At 39.2% G+C, this 18,543-nt stretch overlaps 1 protein-coding gene across 3 annotated transcripts; it reads left to right on the top strand.

Annotated features, from left to right (window-relative positions):
• The first annotated feature begins 14,686 nt into the window (after positions 1-14,686).
• LOC147606421 (receptor-like cytoplasmic kinase 176) lies at positions 14,687-17,499 on the top strand. 3 transcript variants are annotated; one of them, XM_086791725.1, is made up of 6 exons: positions 14,687-15,078; positions 15,492-15,808; positions 15,997-16,132; positions 16,229-16,374; positions 16,488-16,611; positions 16,772-17,499. In XM_086791725.1, exons 1-6 carry the CDS (start codon positions 15,018-15,020, stop codon positions 17,170-17,172), a joined length of 1,185 nt encoding a protein of 394 aa, XP_086647851.1. In that variant the 5' UTR covers positions 14,687-15,017; the 3' UTR covers positions 17,173-17,499. The 3 variants fall into 3 exon arrangements, with proteins under 3 accessions (XP_086647851.1, XP_086647849.1, XP_086647850.1); XM_086791723.1 differs by having other exon boundaries at positions 14,690-15,078; positions 16,721-17,499; XM_086791724.1 differs by having other exon boundaries at positions 14,694-15,078; positions 16,235-16,374; positions 16,721-17,499.
• Positions 17,500-18,543: the final 1,044 nt, after the last annotated feature.

The raw sequence follows: 18,543 nt of genomic DNA, 5'->3' as shown, positions 1-18,543 counted from the left end.
TCTAACCTTTGTAGCCCTTTCCCCTCATATAATAACAAGTTTCCTAAATTCCATATTTTCCATAAAACTGTATAGCTCATCGTATCAAAAATTATATTGCTTTCCTGAGAAAGTCCAATGTTTACCTATTATTAGAAGCTAGTGAGAACATGTAACCTTGTACCCTATTGTTGAGAAATCGCATCCAATAATTTGTGTCCACATTTTCCTGAGAGATGAGAAGCTCGAGGAGGGCCACATGTCTTCTTAGAGCTTTTACATGTGGGACAATGTTCCTCTATTAAAGTTTGTGACATGTTGGTAGACCACACATTATTAATTTTCATATAAAGTTTTTGCATCCATTTTTGGCAAAGACAAATCCCATAGGTTTCCATCTTCCTTGCCATAGCTCGATGTTCTAGTTGGGTTTTCCACATTTTGTTGCTAAAGGCTACATTAATCTCAAATTTGATCATTTGACCATATATATTTGATTAGTAATGATCCTACTGTGTCTTTTTTAAACAATGGCATCCTAGTATAATCATACATTTATCTCAGATTTGATCATATGACATGTATATACCTTTGTTTTGCTAGAAATAATTCTATTGTGACTTTGCTAAATAGTGGTATCGTAGTATGAATATACCTTTGGTTTGGCTAGTAATAATTCTATTGTGCCTTTGCTAAATAGTGATATCCTAGTATGAATATAACTTTGGTTTGTCTAGTAATAATTCTATTTCGACTTTGCTAAATAGCAGTATCTTAGTATAAGTATGGTATCCTATTGTCACATACATTTATCTTAGATTTGATCATTTGATCATATATACCTTTGGTTTGGCTAGCAATAGTTCTATTGTGACCTTACTAAATAGTGGTATCCTAGTATGAATATACCTCTAGTTTGGCTAGCAATAATTCAATTGTGACTTTGCTAAAGTATAAATATGGTATCCTATTGTGGCTTGCTAGGACAATGGTTCCTAGTATGAATATGCATAGCAAATCAAATTTCTTCTATGTTGCTACCCATGGAATCATGATAACAAGACATATACATAATATTTTTACCTCCTCTATTCTAATATTTCCATTGATAGTTTTCTTTACATAAACTTTAGTTTTTTTAATGTTGATTGTAGCTATCTCAAGACACTATGCTATGCTATTGTAAGCTAGCTCAAGACACTATGCTAGTTTTCTTTACACAAACTTTAGTTTTTTAAATGTTGATTGTAGCTAGCTCAAGACACTATGCTATGCTATTGTAAGCCTAAAGTCTCCTCATCACTAAAAGCACCTCCCTTGTGATTGAGTGATGTTTTTTCATGTATTTGATACATAGTTAAAATCCTAATAGATGACAATTGGAAAATCTTCATCCACGTAAATATTTGTACCAATACTAAATTAATTTGAGAGCTTATAATTGAGTCTTATTGAATTAAATTGAGACATTATAGATGAATTTTGAAAAATCTTTACCCACGTAAACATTAGCTCCAATATTTTAGCATGAGTCCTTGTTATTAATATTCATTTCATTTAAGACCTTATATCACCATGAAAACTTTCTCAAAGTATGAATTTTCATTCTCATCCATGACAAAAGGATGGACTCCACCATTGTTTTTTTCATTGGTGTTCTTGTCTAAACTTTAGCCTTCTAACTGGTGAAGTTGATATTCACGCAATGTGATGCATGGGGGTGTTGTGGGACCATTGTGATCCCTTTATGCTATAGCACATAGGGATGTTAAGGGACCATGGTTGATCCCTTTTTGAGCTTGGGGGATGCTCCAAGGTAGTGTCTATGTGGCTCTCCTGTGAGGGCTTAGGTGGCTCCTCTTTGATTTAGATTAGTGGCAACCGTCACATGGAGTTGATGAAAGTCAATGATTTCTTTTGACTAGTTCTCTTTGATTTGGATTGACAAGGTTGTGACCACTAAACATCGAGTTGGTGAAACGTCCACAATTTCTTCTGGTTTCTTGGTTAGTGATGTCATCATGTGTATCAAGGGCCGAGCCACTGGGCCTCAAATAGGAAAATTCTAAGGACTTCGTGCACATATTTACTAGACCCAACCACACTACTTAGCCACATTGCTCTCTAGGAATCTTAAGCAAATATGTGCACGAAGTCCTTAGACTTTCCCTATTTGACATTAAGCTCAAGTAAGGCCAAGGTAAGGCTGCTTTATATGTTCTAGCACTATCTTATAAAAGATAAGTACTCGTTTAAGTGGGTAAGATGGAAAAGTGCCTTACAATAGGTCCAAGTAAGTGAAACTATGTTAACCTATGAAGGGGTTAACATGGATATCCCCCTTTCTAATAGTGACCACATCCTCGCATCTATCCAAGTCGGTGGGGTGAGCCTACTACCTGAGGTATCTAGAATAAGATTATGTTTGCACTTACAAGAGGGGCAACCATGAAATCACACACAAATTCTAATAGATCAAAAAAGCCTTGGGCTAACCCATGCTTATATACTAATCCATGATGTTGGTTGGTATGCTTTAGGAAGAGTCAGCTTGTAGGAATAATTCCCACGACTTGTTTATCACACCATATATAATGGGCGATTTTCACATGTTGATTGCCCTTACTATTACCCATGATGTCTAGGCTACCCCTAAGGCTAGTTGCCTACTGAACTGACCCCTCCATGGCTGGCCGACTGGCTGAGAAGGCCTTTTGGGACTAGCGACTGGTTGCCTAGGCCTTCTAGGCCTAGTGACAGCTAGTCCATGCCCATTAGGGGCTAACTGACTGGCCCCTTACCTGCTAGAGGCTAGCCAACAAGGCCTATTCCCTATGAGGGTTGGCACACATGCTTATATAGCGCTTCATGGGCCAAAGCCATGGCCCATGGGCTACCTCACATGGCCCAAAGTGTAGGGTACCACCCTACACTCCATGCAAACCTACATGCATTCTCATGTGCCTCACTACAAGCCAAATACCTAGAACACCTATCATTACGGACTAGCACTGCTTCATGTGCGGGACTTGCACACCTGACCAAGACCATGTACGAGACTTGTATGCCACGGTTAGAGTGGAACCCTAGCTAACTCATCCCGAACTGGGGCTCATTCCATTCCAAGTCCTGCACCTACTTGTATAAATATGTCCACATTGCATCCAAGTGCAACATGCACGTGACATACATACACACATACAAATGTGTAAAATAGACTTGCATGCATGTCAATATGTGCAGAACACACTTACATGTGCAAGTACACATACCCACCTTCTCCCTCAAAAATGCAACACTTACATATGTGCATCCACACTTACATGCATGTGCACACCAATACCCAGACACACTTGTATGCATGTGTACATACCCACATGCACATGCACACCACCACCCACCCCCTATGAACACACACACACTCACACACATAGATCCCCCTTAAAAAATGTTCCCTTAGGCTTTTAATTTCATTCCCCCCTCCTTCCCCCTAGTTGGCCTCCAAAAAAAAACAAAAAAACTCCAAAGGGAAAAATATGTATTGGTTGTTGTTGCCCACAAGGCAACATGGGCCATGCGGAAAAAAAAGGTTATTGCTAAAAAAAGTGTTAGTTCATCACCATGTGGCAATGCAAGCCACGTAGCACCAATTTTTTTGAGATGAGTTGTTTGCACCACCACATCGCATAAGAGCTAAACACAATTTGCATACAATAGCAAGATTGATGATATCACCAATAACTTGTTTCATAATAAATTCTTTTTTCTTTTTAGCTCACTTATAATCTTACGGAGACAAGGGACTCCTTGGCCCCTTAGCCTTCTTAACCGCATTACTACCTTGTTTGGTCCCCTTCCATTTGTCCCCCTTAGACTAAGGAAGTCAAATGCTCTAAACCAAGATGTCTTGGCCGTGCGTTTCTTCTCAATATTATCATCAATATCTGTGCACTCTTTATGGCCTCTTCTAAAGTTTTAGGATATGGGATTTTAATCTTAATCTTATAGTCATTATCTAAACCACGCAGAAAACCTCAAACTTTTTGAAAATCATCCAAACCCTCAAGCTTGAGAATTATCTTACAATACTTAGAAACATATTAGTTCAACTCACGACCTCCATCTTACAGTTGTCCCAAGCATTCCAGTTGCAATCCTTCTCGTTCTCAGGTAAGAATTCTTTCCGAAAAAATGCCTCAAAAGCAACCCATGACGTAGGTCAATCACTCTCGCCGAGACTCATGAACCACTTGTAGGCCTTACCGTCAAGCGTAAGATCGCTCTTGCCAAGGCTCATCCACCACTTATAGGCCTTGCCCTCAAGCTTAAGACTTGCCTCGAGAGTGTGAATAATATCAGGAGAACACTTCAAAAGGTGCAAGTCTGTCCACTTTTGTAAAAAAGTGTTCACTGCATCTTTATTACGCTCTTTCTCTTCCCACCGGAACACAAGAGGCTTCATGCTCTTGGGCATAGCTGCCACTTCCTGATTCCCAAGCGTTTTGGTGTCTTGAGTTGACCCTCCAGAGATAGATACCCATGGAGTATTAATTGGGCCCTCTGAAACCCTAAATTAACGACCAACTATTGGGAGAGTCGCTTGCATGGTCTATAAACTTTGAGAAAGAACAAGTAAACTTTGTTCAATATGTTGTGTGCGTGATTATAATAAAGTGTGTGCGTGTAAATCCACAAATCCGTGATCACCCACATCATCCAGATAAGCCATATTGGTATCCAGAGATGGATCACCGCCATGCTACTGACCCTCAAGGTGCTCAGAAACATCAGAGGTCATGGTAACAAATTAAATTCGAGTGCAAGATGAAGATGAGTACCTAACCAAAACCCGCTCTCCGAAAATTGGACTCTTGCTTGCGATCTCTGTAGTGGCGCGACTCGTCTTCACACGCTCCTTATTGTGCTTATTATGTGGCGCTTTCGCTGATTGCCTTGTTTTAAGTAAACTAGAGAGAGAGAGAGAGAGAGAGAGAGCTTGTTGAGTCACTTTACTCCTTGCATTGTGCTCTCAATGCTCTACTCTACTGTGGGTGGCACTACTGTTCTCTCCCCACTATTGTATGCAGCGTTGTTTCCCTCCACGCAACACCATGACTGTGAGTTGCGCTAGCTTGTTGCTATTTATCGCAGGCTGTGGCTTGGAGAGATAGATTACTGTGATGTGTTACGTCATAAGCCTCCCACGACCTGTATGCGCTCGTGTCTATTTGTTGCTAACATTCTTATCGACCGTTTCTTGGCCTGGGCGAGCAGCTATTGTCTACCTTGTGTGGCGACTGTGCAACGATTGAGAGCAACCTTGTATGACAACTGTGCAACGGTTGAGAGTAGCCGTGTGCTATGGTTGTTGTCTCACAGTGCACGGGTGGTTCTATGCAGTATCTTTCTCCCACGAGCTAATGCAAACAAGTAATGGAAGAGAGAGAGAGAGAGACTGTTGGTCGCCCCTTCTCGTGCAAATAAGTAACGAGAGAGAGAGAGAGAGAGAGAGACCGTAGTAGTTACTCTCCTCATGCAGTTGGGCTACCTGCGTGCGTTGACAACGCTAATGTTGTTGCGATTATGAGAGCTTCCCGCGTAAAGAAAAAGCAGGAGGAAGAACCTTGCTCTGATACTAGTATGAGACCTCGTAGAAGAGAATAAGACAACTTTCCACCTAACTGTTGGATACAGACCCTAGCCGACTGACTATAGCCCTGGCCATCCACACTAGTTCAAACTCCCTTGAACTTCCCAACTCCCCCTAACTCTACCCTTGTCCTAACAATTTAGAGACCAATAAACACCACTAGCCTACTTTGTCTTTAAGGCAAAGTCCAAATGAACAAATCTTGGTAAGATCATTAATCCTTTCCACGGCTTCACAAATTTGATTCAACTTCTTTAGATATTGAGTGGAATATCCAATTTCATCAAATTTGGTCATCATCCTTGATCTCGATGTATATTAGCCTAGTTTTTCCCAACTATGAGGCTCCAGGAGCCATGTTTGTAGCAAACCCTCTTTGCATTACAAATGTCATCTAGTCATGTCTTTTACATATACACGTGGTAGTGGGGAATGTAGCAGAGTGGTCACACAAAACTATCTATTTTTCAAGTTTGAGATTTCTTGCCCCATGCGGTTAGGATTTCTTGTCCCATGTGGTTTAAGGCTATAGGCTTGCTTCTAGTTGTGAGGATACATTATGTGAATACCCTTATGTATCCCTTAGATTTGAGGTAGTCCAAGACATCAGCTCTTTACTCTTTTGAGGTAGTCTAAAACATTGGCTCTTTACCCTTCCCTATATTTTGTGTTCCTCATCCGAACGAAGAAGAACTATAGCCTGGTTCTAGTTCTTCTTTATGTTTGGAGAAGAACTAAAACTTTGATTTCACAAAACTTGGTCCTATGGTGAAGAAGCTCATGTGAAAAGTGAATCTTGCTTGCATTGTCTATGCTTACTGTGTGTTTTTTGAAATATTTGTCCCTAATGGTACATCAAAAGAGACATGTCCTAATCCTCGTAAACTGCGATTGTTGGGTTACTTGGCTAGCTTTGGATAAACCCATCTCAGGATCAATACTAATATAATGTTTGAAACAATGTGGCATTCAACATGGTTTGACCACTTCCTAAGTAAGTCAACCTTGAGGTTTCATGTCCTACTCCCGCTCCTTCAATGGAGCTTACCTCTATCTTTGGAGCTTTGCCCAAAGATAGGGTGGTTATGCCCTTTTCACTCATGAAGTTTATGGCATTATTTATAGAGCTAGCTATTAGTGAATCTAGGGTTGTTTTACAGAGCCAATTTTTGGTGAATCTGGGACTCAAAGGACGTAGTGTCTCCTATTCCAAGTATTTTGTTCTTCCTTCGCTCAAGTCTACACTTAATTGGCTTATTTTACCCCAAAAATCCTTGCTTGAGGTAGATCCGAAAGATTTTTGTCTTCTTATTATACAAGAGGTAGATCCGAAAGATTTTTGTCTTCTTATTATACAAGAGCGCTCTATTGAGTGCTAGTCATTTGTTGGGACTAAGTAGATTTAAGAAAGTATGGTTTGATACACTATAATTAATTATATTGTCATTTTTAACAATTATTCTAGATCAGATTCATATCAAAGGTCTCCTTCTGGTGAAACGATCTCTAGTGCTTCTTGAAGAGCAAGTTTGAAATTAATTTCAAACACTACTCAAGATATAAATATATAAATATATATATAAGTTTGAGTCTTTTGGTTTTTTAACCTTTCTTTTTTGCTAGACTCCTCTCTTGGTTCACGTCTCTAGAAACACATCTTTTAAGTTCACCCTCTAGACTTACATCTTTAAGCTCACTTGTATTAACTCACGTCACTAAGTTTACGTGTTCACTCACGCCTCTATCACGTCTCTAGGCTCACATGTGTTGACTCATGTCTGTTAACTCATGTCTATTGACTCACACACTTGGCTCATGCCTTTTTCATATGATCTAAGCTCACGAATTTTATTTTTATAAAATAGACCTACCTATGCACAGACTTTAATGAAATAGACCTATGACAAGATTAGTGTGCAATTATTAGGTAATAATTATAATTTAATTCTCTAATAATTACAAAGAACAAGAACTTTCCTTAAACATTATAGCCCATATAGATTGACATTCAAATTGTATAATAGAAAAATCCTCAAACAACATGAGTAGATATATCCTCACAAGTATTCAAGGCAATAATAATTGGTTATATATACCTACCTCTAGAATCACGTTTGGTTAACTCATGTTTATTGACTCACGCCTCCAAACTCACGACTCACGTGTCCAAGCTCATAGACTACCGTGTTTAAGTTTACGTGTCCAAACTCACAGACCACATGTTCAAGCTCACGTGTCCAAGCTAACATATGTTAACTCACATCTCCTCACGTCGCCCAGTTCGAGAGCTAGTTTGACCTAGTTTTTTTCTGGAGGATGGTTAAGATTCCTACTCCTAGTTGATAATGATTATTCAAGTAGTTAAATTTTTCTAATTATTTTTTATTGATTTTGCATGCTTCTAATCTATCAATTCTAAAAATGCATTAAAAAAATAAAATACATGAATAAACAATTAGCTATTGCACTCTAATCCACACATGATGAAGATTAATACTAATCTATAATTAAAAAAATGAAAGAAAAATATAAAATATATGAATAAATAATTAACTATAATCCACACATGATGAAGCTTAATGCTTATATTTGTGGAGTTGATTCCACTCTTAATAACAATTGCTAAATTATTTCGTGATCCAATGCAATGAAATCTAAGACTTGATGTGGACTCCAAAAACATGTACAATCACCAAGAAACCAAGGTTTCCCCTTCTAAGATATAAAAATAAAATACCCTAATACAACTAGGCTTCAAAATTTTTTAAAAAACACAAACCTAACATATCCAAGGCTCCAAAATTGTATGTCTTTTGAAGTGTGACCTCCTAATCAACCCCAAATAATATTAGAGAAGTTCAATAACTTCGAATAGACGGATGAGCAAAGCTAAGTCCTAGGTTAATCCCATCGATTGGTGCCCAAATATATTCAAGTCAAAAGCTTACCTTCGGCTTTGTCTAATCCAGATGTAGATACGCTACCTCTATCTCGTTCGTAGCATCATCACTCTGTTGTCACACCAAAATGCTCCTTGGCCAATAAAGTGAAGGAAGAGCTCTCTATGCCTAGACAGAGACAAAAAGAGATAACCTTTATGATGATTCTCTCACCAAAGGTGAGAGAGAAAAGAAGCTAATGCAAAAGAGAAACCTACAAACAAGTCTATTTAACATGCATCTATTCATGCAAGAGAAAAACCTACAAATAAAACGATTAGTGCTTCTTGAAGAAAATCTGAAACTGAGTTCAAACATGTTTATTCTAGTCCAACTACAAAAAAATAAGATTTTTATTCGTATTTTTGATTTTTTGAACTTCCTTTTCTTTCAAGAGTTATCTCTCTAGATTCATACTTGTATACTCATGTCTAAGGAAAATTTTTTACGAGCTTTTTTGAATTCTCACTAATTTACAAGCTTTTTTCACACATTAAAATGTAAATACATATTTAGAAAAACAATGTAACAAGAACCAACCATACGATAAAACTTTTCGTCACAAAATTATAACTTATTTAAAGAGATCATTTTAATCTTACTAGGTTGTTCATGTTTAATATCTTCTTGATCTTGAGTTCGAGTAGAAGTAAGTTGTTAGATAATGGATGAGTGCAAGATAAAGAGAAGATAGAGAGGTTACTTGTGATGCTAAGAGATAGAAGGTTCTTTTTGAACGGGCTTTTTCTAAATTTCATGAATTTTGCAAGATTTTTAGTCACCAAAAGGAGGAAAAGGAAGGGAAGAGAGAGAGACAAAGACAAAGATAGATAGAGAGACAAAGACAAAGACAGAGAGAAATAGAGAGGTGAGAGGAAGATAGAGGGAAAAGGGGAGGAGTGACCAAGGAAAGAGGGAACAAGAGAGAGGGGTGTGAAAGATATGTTTACTATCATGGAAACGAGAGAGAGAATGTGTAAGGTATGCAGAGGGATGTGCAAGGAGAAAGGAGAGAAGGAGAGAGCGAGGAATATAAATATTATGTTCATTTTTCATAATATAAAGGTTAAGAAGGAATATAAAAATTATGTTCATTTTTTAGAATAATGAAGGAGAAAGAAGAGAGTGTACAAGGTATCCACTTATTTTCAAAGTGTAAAATTTAAAATTTTTGACCTCATATTACCATTCCTTAACAAATTCTCGTCGTTTTAAATACCAACATAACATGACTATATTCCTGCATTTTTTTTCAAATATGATCATGTTGGTATTCACAACGATCGAAATTCAATGAGGTATGCAAATGTGGTCAAAAACTTCAATTTTACACTTCAAAAATCCCACAGTACCTCCTCTCTCTCTCTCTCTCTCTCTCCCCCCCCTCCCCCCTCCTTTATACTTTGAAAATGAACATATCTTCCATATCACCCTCCCTTCCTCCTCACCCACGTTCCTCTCTCCCCTATGCATAACTTCCACACTCCTACATAACTTCCACACTCCTCTCTCCCCTCCAAGCTATGAAAATTAACATACCGCTCACCTCCCTCCCAAAAAAAAAAACAAACGCACAGAGTCTTTTAAGAAAAGCTTACAAAAATATAAGAAATGACAAAAAAACTCGCATTAAAAAGCTCGCAAACAAAACTTCTGTATATTGATTACGAGAGAATAAGTTTTCAACTATGTTAAAAAAAAGGTCACTTTTTTTAGAAGGTCAAAAAAAAGCTCGCACTTTTGCAAGAAGGTTAAAAAAAAAGCTCGCAACAAGAGAAAGCTTCCAAAAAAACCATTCTCCACGTTTCTCCACGTCTCTAGGCTCACATCTGTAGGCTCATACCTTGAGACTCATACTTTTTTTGTATAAAATAGGCTCACGCAAGTTGAACAAGCTACACTCACGTCACACCTAGTGGCCTCACGTCTCTACAAAGACAAATATAAGGTTTGCTGTATGGATCAATGATTGACACCCTTATGTGTTGAGACCACCCTTCTAGAGGTCAAGCAAAGAAGACAAGGGCCCCTCCTGAGCAGGTTTCTCTAAACCTTTCTGTACTATTGCACGTGTGTGTGGTTCCATGTAAGCATGGTCTCTTTCTCTTGCACAAGGGCATAAAGAAGAAAGAATGCATGTTCATCTACTGCGACCGTGTGTGGGTTCCTGCTTTTGCCTCAGCCATGGCGTCCTTTGATTCGAGAGCTTCCATCGTCCGTCCCGATTCCCTTGGTGGGTGCAGCAACGTGTAGTGGCAGAGAAAGAGCAGCGTGCTTGTGCACAAGGAAAAAGCTCAGGTGCGGCCATGGAGGTCTCCGCAGGGTGCCAAAGGATGCAGCCTCACAAAATGGATGGGCAGGCGAAAAGCGAACGCGCGCGCTCTGAGAGAGAGAGAGAGAGCAGCTTGCTTTTATCGTTAGGGTTCTTCCTAATGTAAGGGCCAACAAGAGTGAGGTTTTTTTTATTAGGTTTTCTTTTTATTTAAGGGATGCAACAAGAACTCCAAGGGGAAAAAAAAAATGTGTATCTTTAGAATTATGAAAAAATTCTTGAGATTTTTTATTGCCCTTACTTTAAGGATTCATTCATTATTATATATTGTACTTATTGGGAACCCGTGCTACGCAAGTCTTTTGAGGCTTCCAAAATCAAATTCTACCCAAACCCCCTCCTCCCTTTCCTTCCGAACCTCCAAATTCTTGCCATGTGGCACCTTTGTGAAACTCTTCCTTAAGATAATATAGAGAAGAGATAGAGAAGAGATAAAGATGTATATACACTAAAATCAAATCGATTGACACATTGCCTTTATTTTAAGGATTCATTTGTTAGTTATAATATCGTCATGTGGTATACATTTTGGGAACTAAAATCGAATCGATTGAAGAGTTGTGGTTTTTTTTAAGTTTTTATCGAGCACTGCTCCAAGGGTATTTCTCGCTTCAAGTGTAATTTCTCTGTTGTAATGCAATGCCTCTTAGAAAGTGCACATGCTTTGAAGGATCCACCCAAGGGCATGTTCTCCTCTCTAATCGAGTGCCTCCTAGAGATTGTTATCATGAGAGGGAAAGCCTTACACTTCGATTGTTTTCTCGATATGCAATAAGAAAGATTTCAAGTTTAATCTACCACTAGTAATATGAATGAGGCAAGTTCAATCTATCACAAGCGATATGAATGAGATCTACCCACGAATAATATGAATGAGATCTACCCACGAATAATATGAATGAGATCTACCCCACGAGTATTATGAATGAGATCTACCCACAAGCAATATGAATGAGGCAAGTTTAAATTATCACACGAGTAATATGAATGAGGTTGCTCAACCTCTGTCTTTTAAATCTTTTATGAATCATTTTTTAAGAGATCAGTACTATTGTCTTTAAACAAATAACTTTGTGTGGTATGCTTTAGGGCTATATATCATATTTGCCATCCTTACAAGCAAGTATTGATTGTGGATTGGATTTGTGGCATCATAACCCATTTCATACTAGGTTATATTAATTTAGCACTTTTGAGTTTTGTGGGCTTGGATTTTTTCACAAAATATTTATCTAGTGTTTTTTTTACATTGGTACGTACTTCTATCTCTTTGTTTTGCATGACATTCTCCAAAATCTAAAAAATTGTTAGCATGACACAAAAATAATATAGATGTATTTTCAAATAGGTATTTTGATTGGATAATAGGCTTATGATAGAAGACAAGGACACATTAAATAAAGTGGGATGGTGGGTCCAAGATTGAAGGATCCTCCTCCATTCATTAAAAATATATAGAAATAATAAAAACTTGTCATGCTTTTCTAGTTCACACATCAAATGTTTGTGGTCATGCTCTTGATCTACCACACTCTTAGCATGCATACACAGAGACACACATGCACATGTACAAATAGAGATGCTACTCACACACGTGAAAATTTATTAGTAAAAGGACTGGATTACATGCAAATCTTGTTAGGTTTTTATGTTTATGAGAAAATTCAAACTCCAAAGAAACCTATTGGAGGCCACACAAACATATTGGAAAAGAAAATGCCTCATATTTCTAATCTTGACAAAGTCCTTTTCTTTCTAGAAGATAATTTATGTCTTTGGACCACAATGTAGCAAGTTAATAATCTAGTATTAAAGTTAACTATATCTACTTTAACACCTTGTCAAACCTTTAAAGCAAGCCCTATAAAAAAATGTTGAAAATTATTATGACCATAAATAAAACTATCAATGTGTAAAGTCAATAAATAAAACTATTAACTTGTACAACACCATACACCCCACCAAAGCCAACTATGCAAAATTTTCTTTGAAGAATTCATCAAACAAATAAAACTATCAACATGTACAACATATACCCCACCAAAGTTAATCATGCAAAATTTTCTTTGATTAATTCATCAAATAAATAAAACTATTAATGTGTAGTGCATTTACCCCACCAAAGTCAACTATGCAAGGTTCATTTATGTTAAAGAAAGAGAAAAAGAGTAAAACGAGTTCTGAGACTGTAAATTGCTTGTTTCTTACAAGGAAGTATTTTATTAATAACCAAAATCATATGTTTGAGCTCGAGAATAGACAACAATTAACATGCCTTTTATTCATCAAATTCAACACATTGCTTGGTTACATATCTAGGTATTGTAGGTACTAATATATTGTATGGATTGATTTAGAATTTTTTATTATATAAATGATTTTAAGAAGGAAAATGAGATAAAAGATGGTGAGGTGTTGTAGATTCCTTCTTTGAAACCATAAAAAGAGTTTGAATACACAACAAAGATTCCAGTAATGTTACAATAGATTGATAAAATAAGCAACCATTATTATAACCCCTCACATCAAGCAGTTTCAAATCTTTTACTCAAAAGTTCTTTCTTGAAGCGAAACCTTGGTTGTTGTCTCTCGCATGGGGAACAAACTAAACAGCAAAACAATAACCACCTAACTACAAAGAAAGGCCCTACTCCACCTTCAATAAATAGTAAAGGCAAGATTCACTTTCCTAATCTATTTTTAATTAAAAGCACCAAGAGAGCAACGTGCGGCACCAAAACTACACAGTGGTTGAATAATATACTTGAGTGGTGAGTCTACAAGGGCATATGGCATATATAGGGGCTTTCATACCTTGGAGTCTAACACTAATGTCTTTAAGAGATTAAAAAAAAGTAAGTGTATATCTCAATTGTTTGGAATGCATAAAACTTTGAACAAAACAATAGTCCCTCACTTATAACTAATCTCTTTTTCTTCTTGGTCTAGACCTTTATCCCTTCAAAACTTTGTTTTTTGTTGTTGGCCATTAAAAGAGCCTTCACACATTAAGACTCTTTAATGCAATGCTTTGGCTTGTGGAAGTAATGATACTTTCCTTTAACGAGTCCACTTTGTCATTCTCCCTAGAGTTGGTCTCCTCTGCTTGCATCACCCTTGGATTTGTTCTTCCTTGTCTCTCCTAAGTCCTCAATGGATATAGGATTGCCTTCTCGTCTCATAGAGAGATTAAGAGAAGTGTGAAAACTCTGATAGGAGTCGGGTTAGGAATTAAGAATGGTGGTGACCAATTTCATGTTATCAACTACCTCATCTATATTGTTCTTTTAGGCATTGGTAAGGTGATATGCAATGAAATCACCCTCATTCAGGGTCAGGTTGTCCAGCTCTCGCATCAAGGTACATGACTCGTGCTTTATTACGAGATTGGAACCTGGTCTCCACCCAAGTAGTCCTTGCAGAGCTACAAGATTGGATGTGAGGAATAATGGATCGCTTGATTGAAAGAGTGATCATGGCCACTGCTGCATCACAAACATCCTTCTGATTCCTACCGTCTTGTCACTTGGGTCATGCTTAGGTTCACGCTTGATCGCGAGCGACGCACGGGTCACCTATTTGTTTCTTTTATCCACACCCATTTGGAGAGAGCCTCACATAGGGGTCGAGTTTTGAACTTGCGCTCGAGCTTTCAGAGCCGGCAGATGTGCCGTAGTAGTGTTGGGATGTCTCATGGCCTCGTACATTGTTTTTTTTGTGAGAGGCATATACTAGTGAAAGAGGCACTCTCAAGTGGTTATTTTTTAATGAGGGGCACTCTCAACACGAGATGCTAGTTTCAAGTGTCAAGTTTCAACGTTTGTGGTACGTGTTCACACAGCTTCTGCAGGTTCTAAACTTCTACCTTGTGGAAGTGAGCAAGAAGCTGCCGGCGTTCCTTGACTTGGGTCGTTGGACTGGGTGAAACGATGGCCTTTTGAAGGAATAGAGAGAGAGAGAGAGGGTTGGGGATACGCGCTTTCTTCTTTCCCAAGAGACGTGAGAAGAGCCAACCTCTCGCACGAGTGCGTTTGTAAGCTGCTGCTACTCATACCACCATCTCTGCCACTCTTGCTGGTTTCAGGGGACACCTGAAGCTTCAAATTCTTGGATTATCATGGGCAATTGCTGGGGGACTCGAGTTAAAGCAGAGAGCCCAACGCACGACAATAGCCCCCGTGAGTGCTCTCTCTCTCGCTCTCTCTCTCTCTGGGTTCGGCCCATTCCTGTGGCACTTTTCTCTCCTTTCTCGATGTGGGTACTGCAGCCCAAAGGATCTCTGTGCGTGCGTGCCCGCTCGCCGCTCTTCACTTTGCGCTATCTTCTCCTATTCTCGATGTGGGTACTCATCATATCGATGTGGGTTATGATCATTTTGCTTCAATGTGTGTGCGCGCACGCGCGCGTGTGTGTTGGGGGGGGTGTGCGCTTTACCTCAGAGATTTCTCCCCTTGGCGATTTTGCTTGATTTTGCAACCCAATTAAAGTTGATTTGCCCTCTAGATTTTCTTCTTTTGCTTGATTTTGGCAGCTTTTCTTCCTTTTCTGTTCAATATTGTGCAGCTGCTAATACCCTTTTCTCCTCCAACAGGAAGTATTTCTCAAAATGCATCAGGTGCTTCTCAAAATGGTGGGTGTGTCAGTTCTGGAGCAGCTTCAAGCAACGGAGACCCTAGTTTGAGACACTCCATCACCAGTGGCAGCTTGCGGTCCTTCTCATTCAATGATCTGAAGTCTGCTACTCGAAACTTCCGCCCTGACAGTGTGCTCGGAGAAGGCGGCTTTGGCTGTGTGTTCAAGGGCTGGATAGATGAACAAACCTTTAAGGCAGCACGCCCGGGGACAGGATTAGTGATAGCTGTGAAGAAGCTCAACCATGAAGGGTTGCAAGGACACAGGGAATGGCTGGTAACTATTCTTATCTGTATGGTACTCGCAGTGTTTATTTCGTGTCTGTGACAGATTATATCGATGTTATATTGAGATATAGGGTGTGGGCCTCATTTGCATCAGATAATTAGCATATAGTATGATCATGGATGTGAGATGGATTTCTCTTACTGAAACATGGCTCTTTGTACCTTCGATTGTGCCAGGCAGAGGTATACTTTCTGGGCCAGCTCCATCATGGCCACCTTGTTAAGTTGATTGGGTTCTGTTCTGAGGATGATCACAGATTGCTTGTCTACGAGTTCATGTCACGCGGCAGCCTGGATAAACATCTTTTCAGGCGTAAGTACCTTGTTTTCTCCCCATCCTGTAAGTGCAGGCTTTTAATACCTTCCATCTTCTGTGCTACCTTTCTCACCTAAACAAGTCTTGCTTTAGATACAGGTGGACATAACCAGGCCATTTCATGGGAAATTAGGATAAAAGTTGCTGTGGGAGCTGCTAAAGGTCTTGCCTTCTTGCATGAAGCCGACCGGCCTGTCATCTACAGGGACTTCAAGACATCCAATGTCCTCTTGGACTCTGTTAGTATCAACACAATCCTTTGCTTCGATACTACAAAGATGGGTATTTCTGAACGGTCATGCAACCATCATGTCAACAAGTCTTTTATCTTGCTTTTCCATTTCTGTCTCAGCAATACAATGCCAAATTGTCGGATTTCGGCCTTGCAAAAGATGGCCCGACAGGGAACGATACCCATGTTTCCACTAGAGTGATGGGCACTCAGGGCTATGCTGCTCCTGAGTATATGGCAACAGGTAATCCATACATAATGGTAGTAGTTCTACATATGCTTCTTTGCATACACTCAATCAGGATATTGTAATGATGTCGCTGACTTCATGGGCCTGATGTGTGCGTTCACAGGGCATCTGACTACAAAAAATGATGTCTATAGTTTTGGAGTTGTTTTGCTAGAAATCCTCACAGGAAGAAGAGCTATTGACAAAAACAAACCTGTTGGGGAGCAAAATCTAGTTGAATGGGCGAAGCCATATCTGGGCGACAAACGCAAGGTGTTTAGGCTCATCGATGCTCGGCTAGAGGGTCAGTACTCGATGAAAGGAGCTCACCAAGTTGCCACTGTAGCTTTCAGTTGCCTGAACAGAGAAGCAAAATTCAGGCCTCTCATGAAGGATGTTGTTGCTGTACTTGAACCCTTACTGGAAACAAGGGTGGCAAAGCAGTCTAGTAATTTGCAAGCAAATGCAGTCAATGCTTTGCAACCTCGACAGAATGGTGCAGGGAAGCACCTACAGAAAGGATCTCAGAAAAACGGTATAGTGAGAGCTCATCACGATGGAGCAATGAGACCATAGCCAAATGGCCAGTCCCTCTGGCACCTTCAGTAGGAAACACACATATAAAGGTTCTTCAAACCATCAAAATCACTTTTCCTCGCCATTCCGCATGCCAATGCTACGTGGGCTATATGTAGAAGGATGATAGTGATGATATAGTTGACATCTTGGTAGCTTTGGCTAGGAGGCTACCTTTGAAGATAAGTTACTGAGCCTGCAAGATCCTTGTAAAGTTGAAGAATAGTATTACTTGTTTTTGGCTCATCACAGGTCAATGTGATTTTTGGTACTCCTGTCTATGGGATTGTATATTAATCTGCAAGTATCAAGAGATTAATCACTATGCGTGATGGCTGTGCAACAACAATGAGAGAGAGAGAGAGAGAGAGAGAGAGAGAGAGAGAGAGAGATTGATTAACTAACTTCTTTTGGAGGTTATGAGAGCAAGTACAAAATTTAGACCAAGCCATAACAAAGTCCATCACAGTAAAAAGAGCATATTTCTCATCAAATGAAACTGAAAAAGGTCTTACTGTTCAACTTGTGAAGTATCTTGTTCAAGATATGTGAGCTAAAAACTGAAGATCGAGTCTACGAAAATCCTGGATGAGGGTCCTTCCATCCTGGAAGACTTCCCATTTGCCTGCTTTGCAAACAGCTTGACAAAGAGTGATCATGGCATGTGGATCATTACAAACTATGTAAGCTCAAGTACCACAATTCTTGAGTGCATGGTCTGTCTTCCTGGTCTCATTGTGGATAGAAACATTAAGTAACATGCATTTGTTCAAATTTCAGAATACCATGCTGTAAGTGGCTTGAGTGTTTTGTTGTCTTGAGGCTATGTAGAGAGCGCTTAAGGTAATTGGTGTGCTAGTTTATGAGAATGTGCAGCTGTGTCATGCTAATTGTGGCTGCACAAGCTAGACAATTAATGACACCTATCATGTACCACACATGAAGGATGCCTCAATACATGGCTATATTGGAATGCCCTTAGGTTAGGCATAGATTGATAAATTGATGCATTTCTTTGGCTCGTAAAGATTGATACTGTTCCCCAAACTTGGTGCAATACTTGGGCCTACTATTACTTGGGTGTAGCACCTGGATTAAGCGCAACAAATTAAGCTAAATATGGGCTTAGTAGATTAAGATTCCAACCTTACGTCTTCAATTGCCCAAAGATCTTGTAATTTCCCAAAGATCTTGTAAGGGAGACTAGTTTTGCACCCACGCCTCGTTGGAGCACCGCCCTGCCTGTGCATAGTCTGTGTACACTGCGGCCACGTGGTTAGAGGAGGAAGAGAGGAGAAAACATGTGCTTAATAGAATAGATTGCAGAGCATGGTGGCATAGTGTGAGATCTCCATGAGACCTGCATGAACC

Source organism: Cibotium barometz, chromosome 57 (assembly GCF_041138505.1).
Source record: "Cibotium barometz isolate CiBa-2024 chromosome 57, ASM4113850v1, whole genome shotgun sequence".
NCBI classification, from domain to species: Eukaryota; Viridiplantae; Streptophyta; class Polypodiopsida; order Cyatheales; family Cibotiaceae; genus Cibotium; species Cibotium barometz.
This window is presented reverse-complemented; position numbering and strand designations above follow the sequence as displayed.

What these genes read in the sequence shown, in the direction of transcription:
- LOC147606421 (XM_086791723.1), top strand. Translation starts at nt 15,018, where the DNA reads ATGGGCAATTGCTGGGGGACTCGAGTTAAAGCAGAGAGCCCAACGCAC. An exon ending in AACGCACGACAATAGCCCCC is followed by an intron (nt 15,079 to 15,491) that starts GTGAGTGCTCTC and finishes CTCCTCCAACAG; the next exon opens with GAAGTATTTCTCAAAATGCA. An exon ending in AAGGACACAGGGAATGGCTG is followed by an intron (nt 15,809 to 15,996) that starts GTAACTATTCTT and finishes CGATTGTGCCAG; the next exon opens with GCAGAGGTATACTTTCTGGG.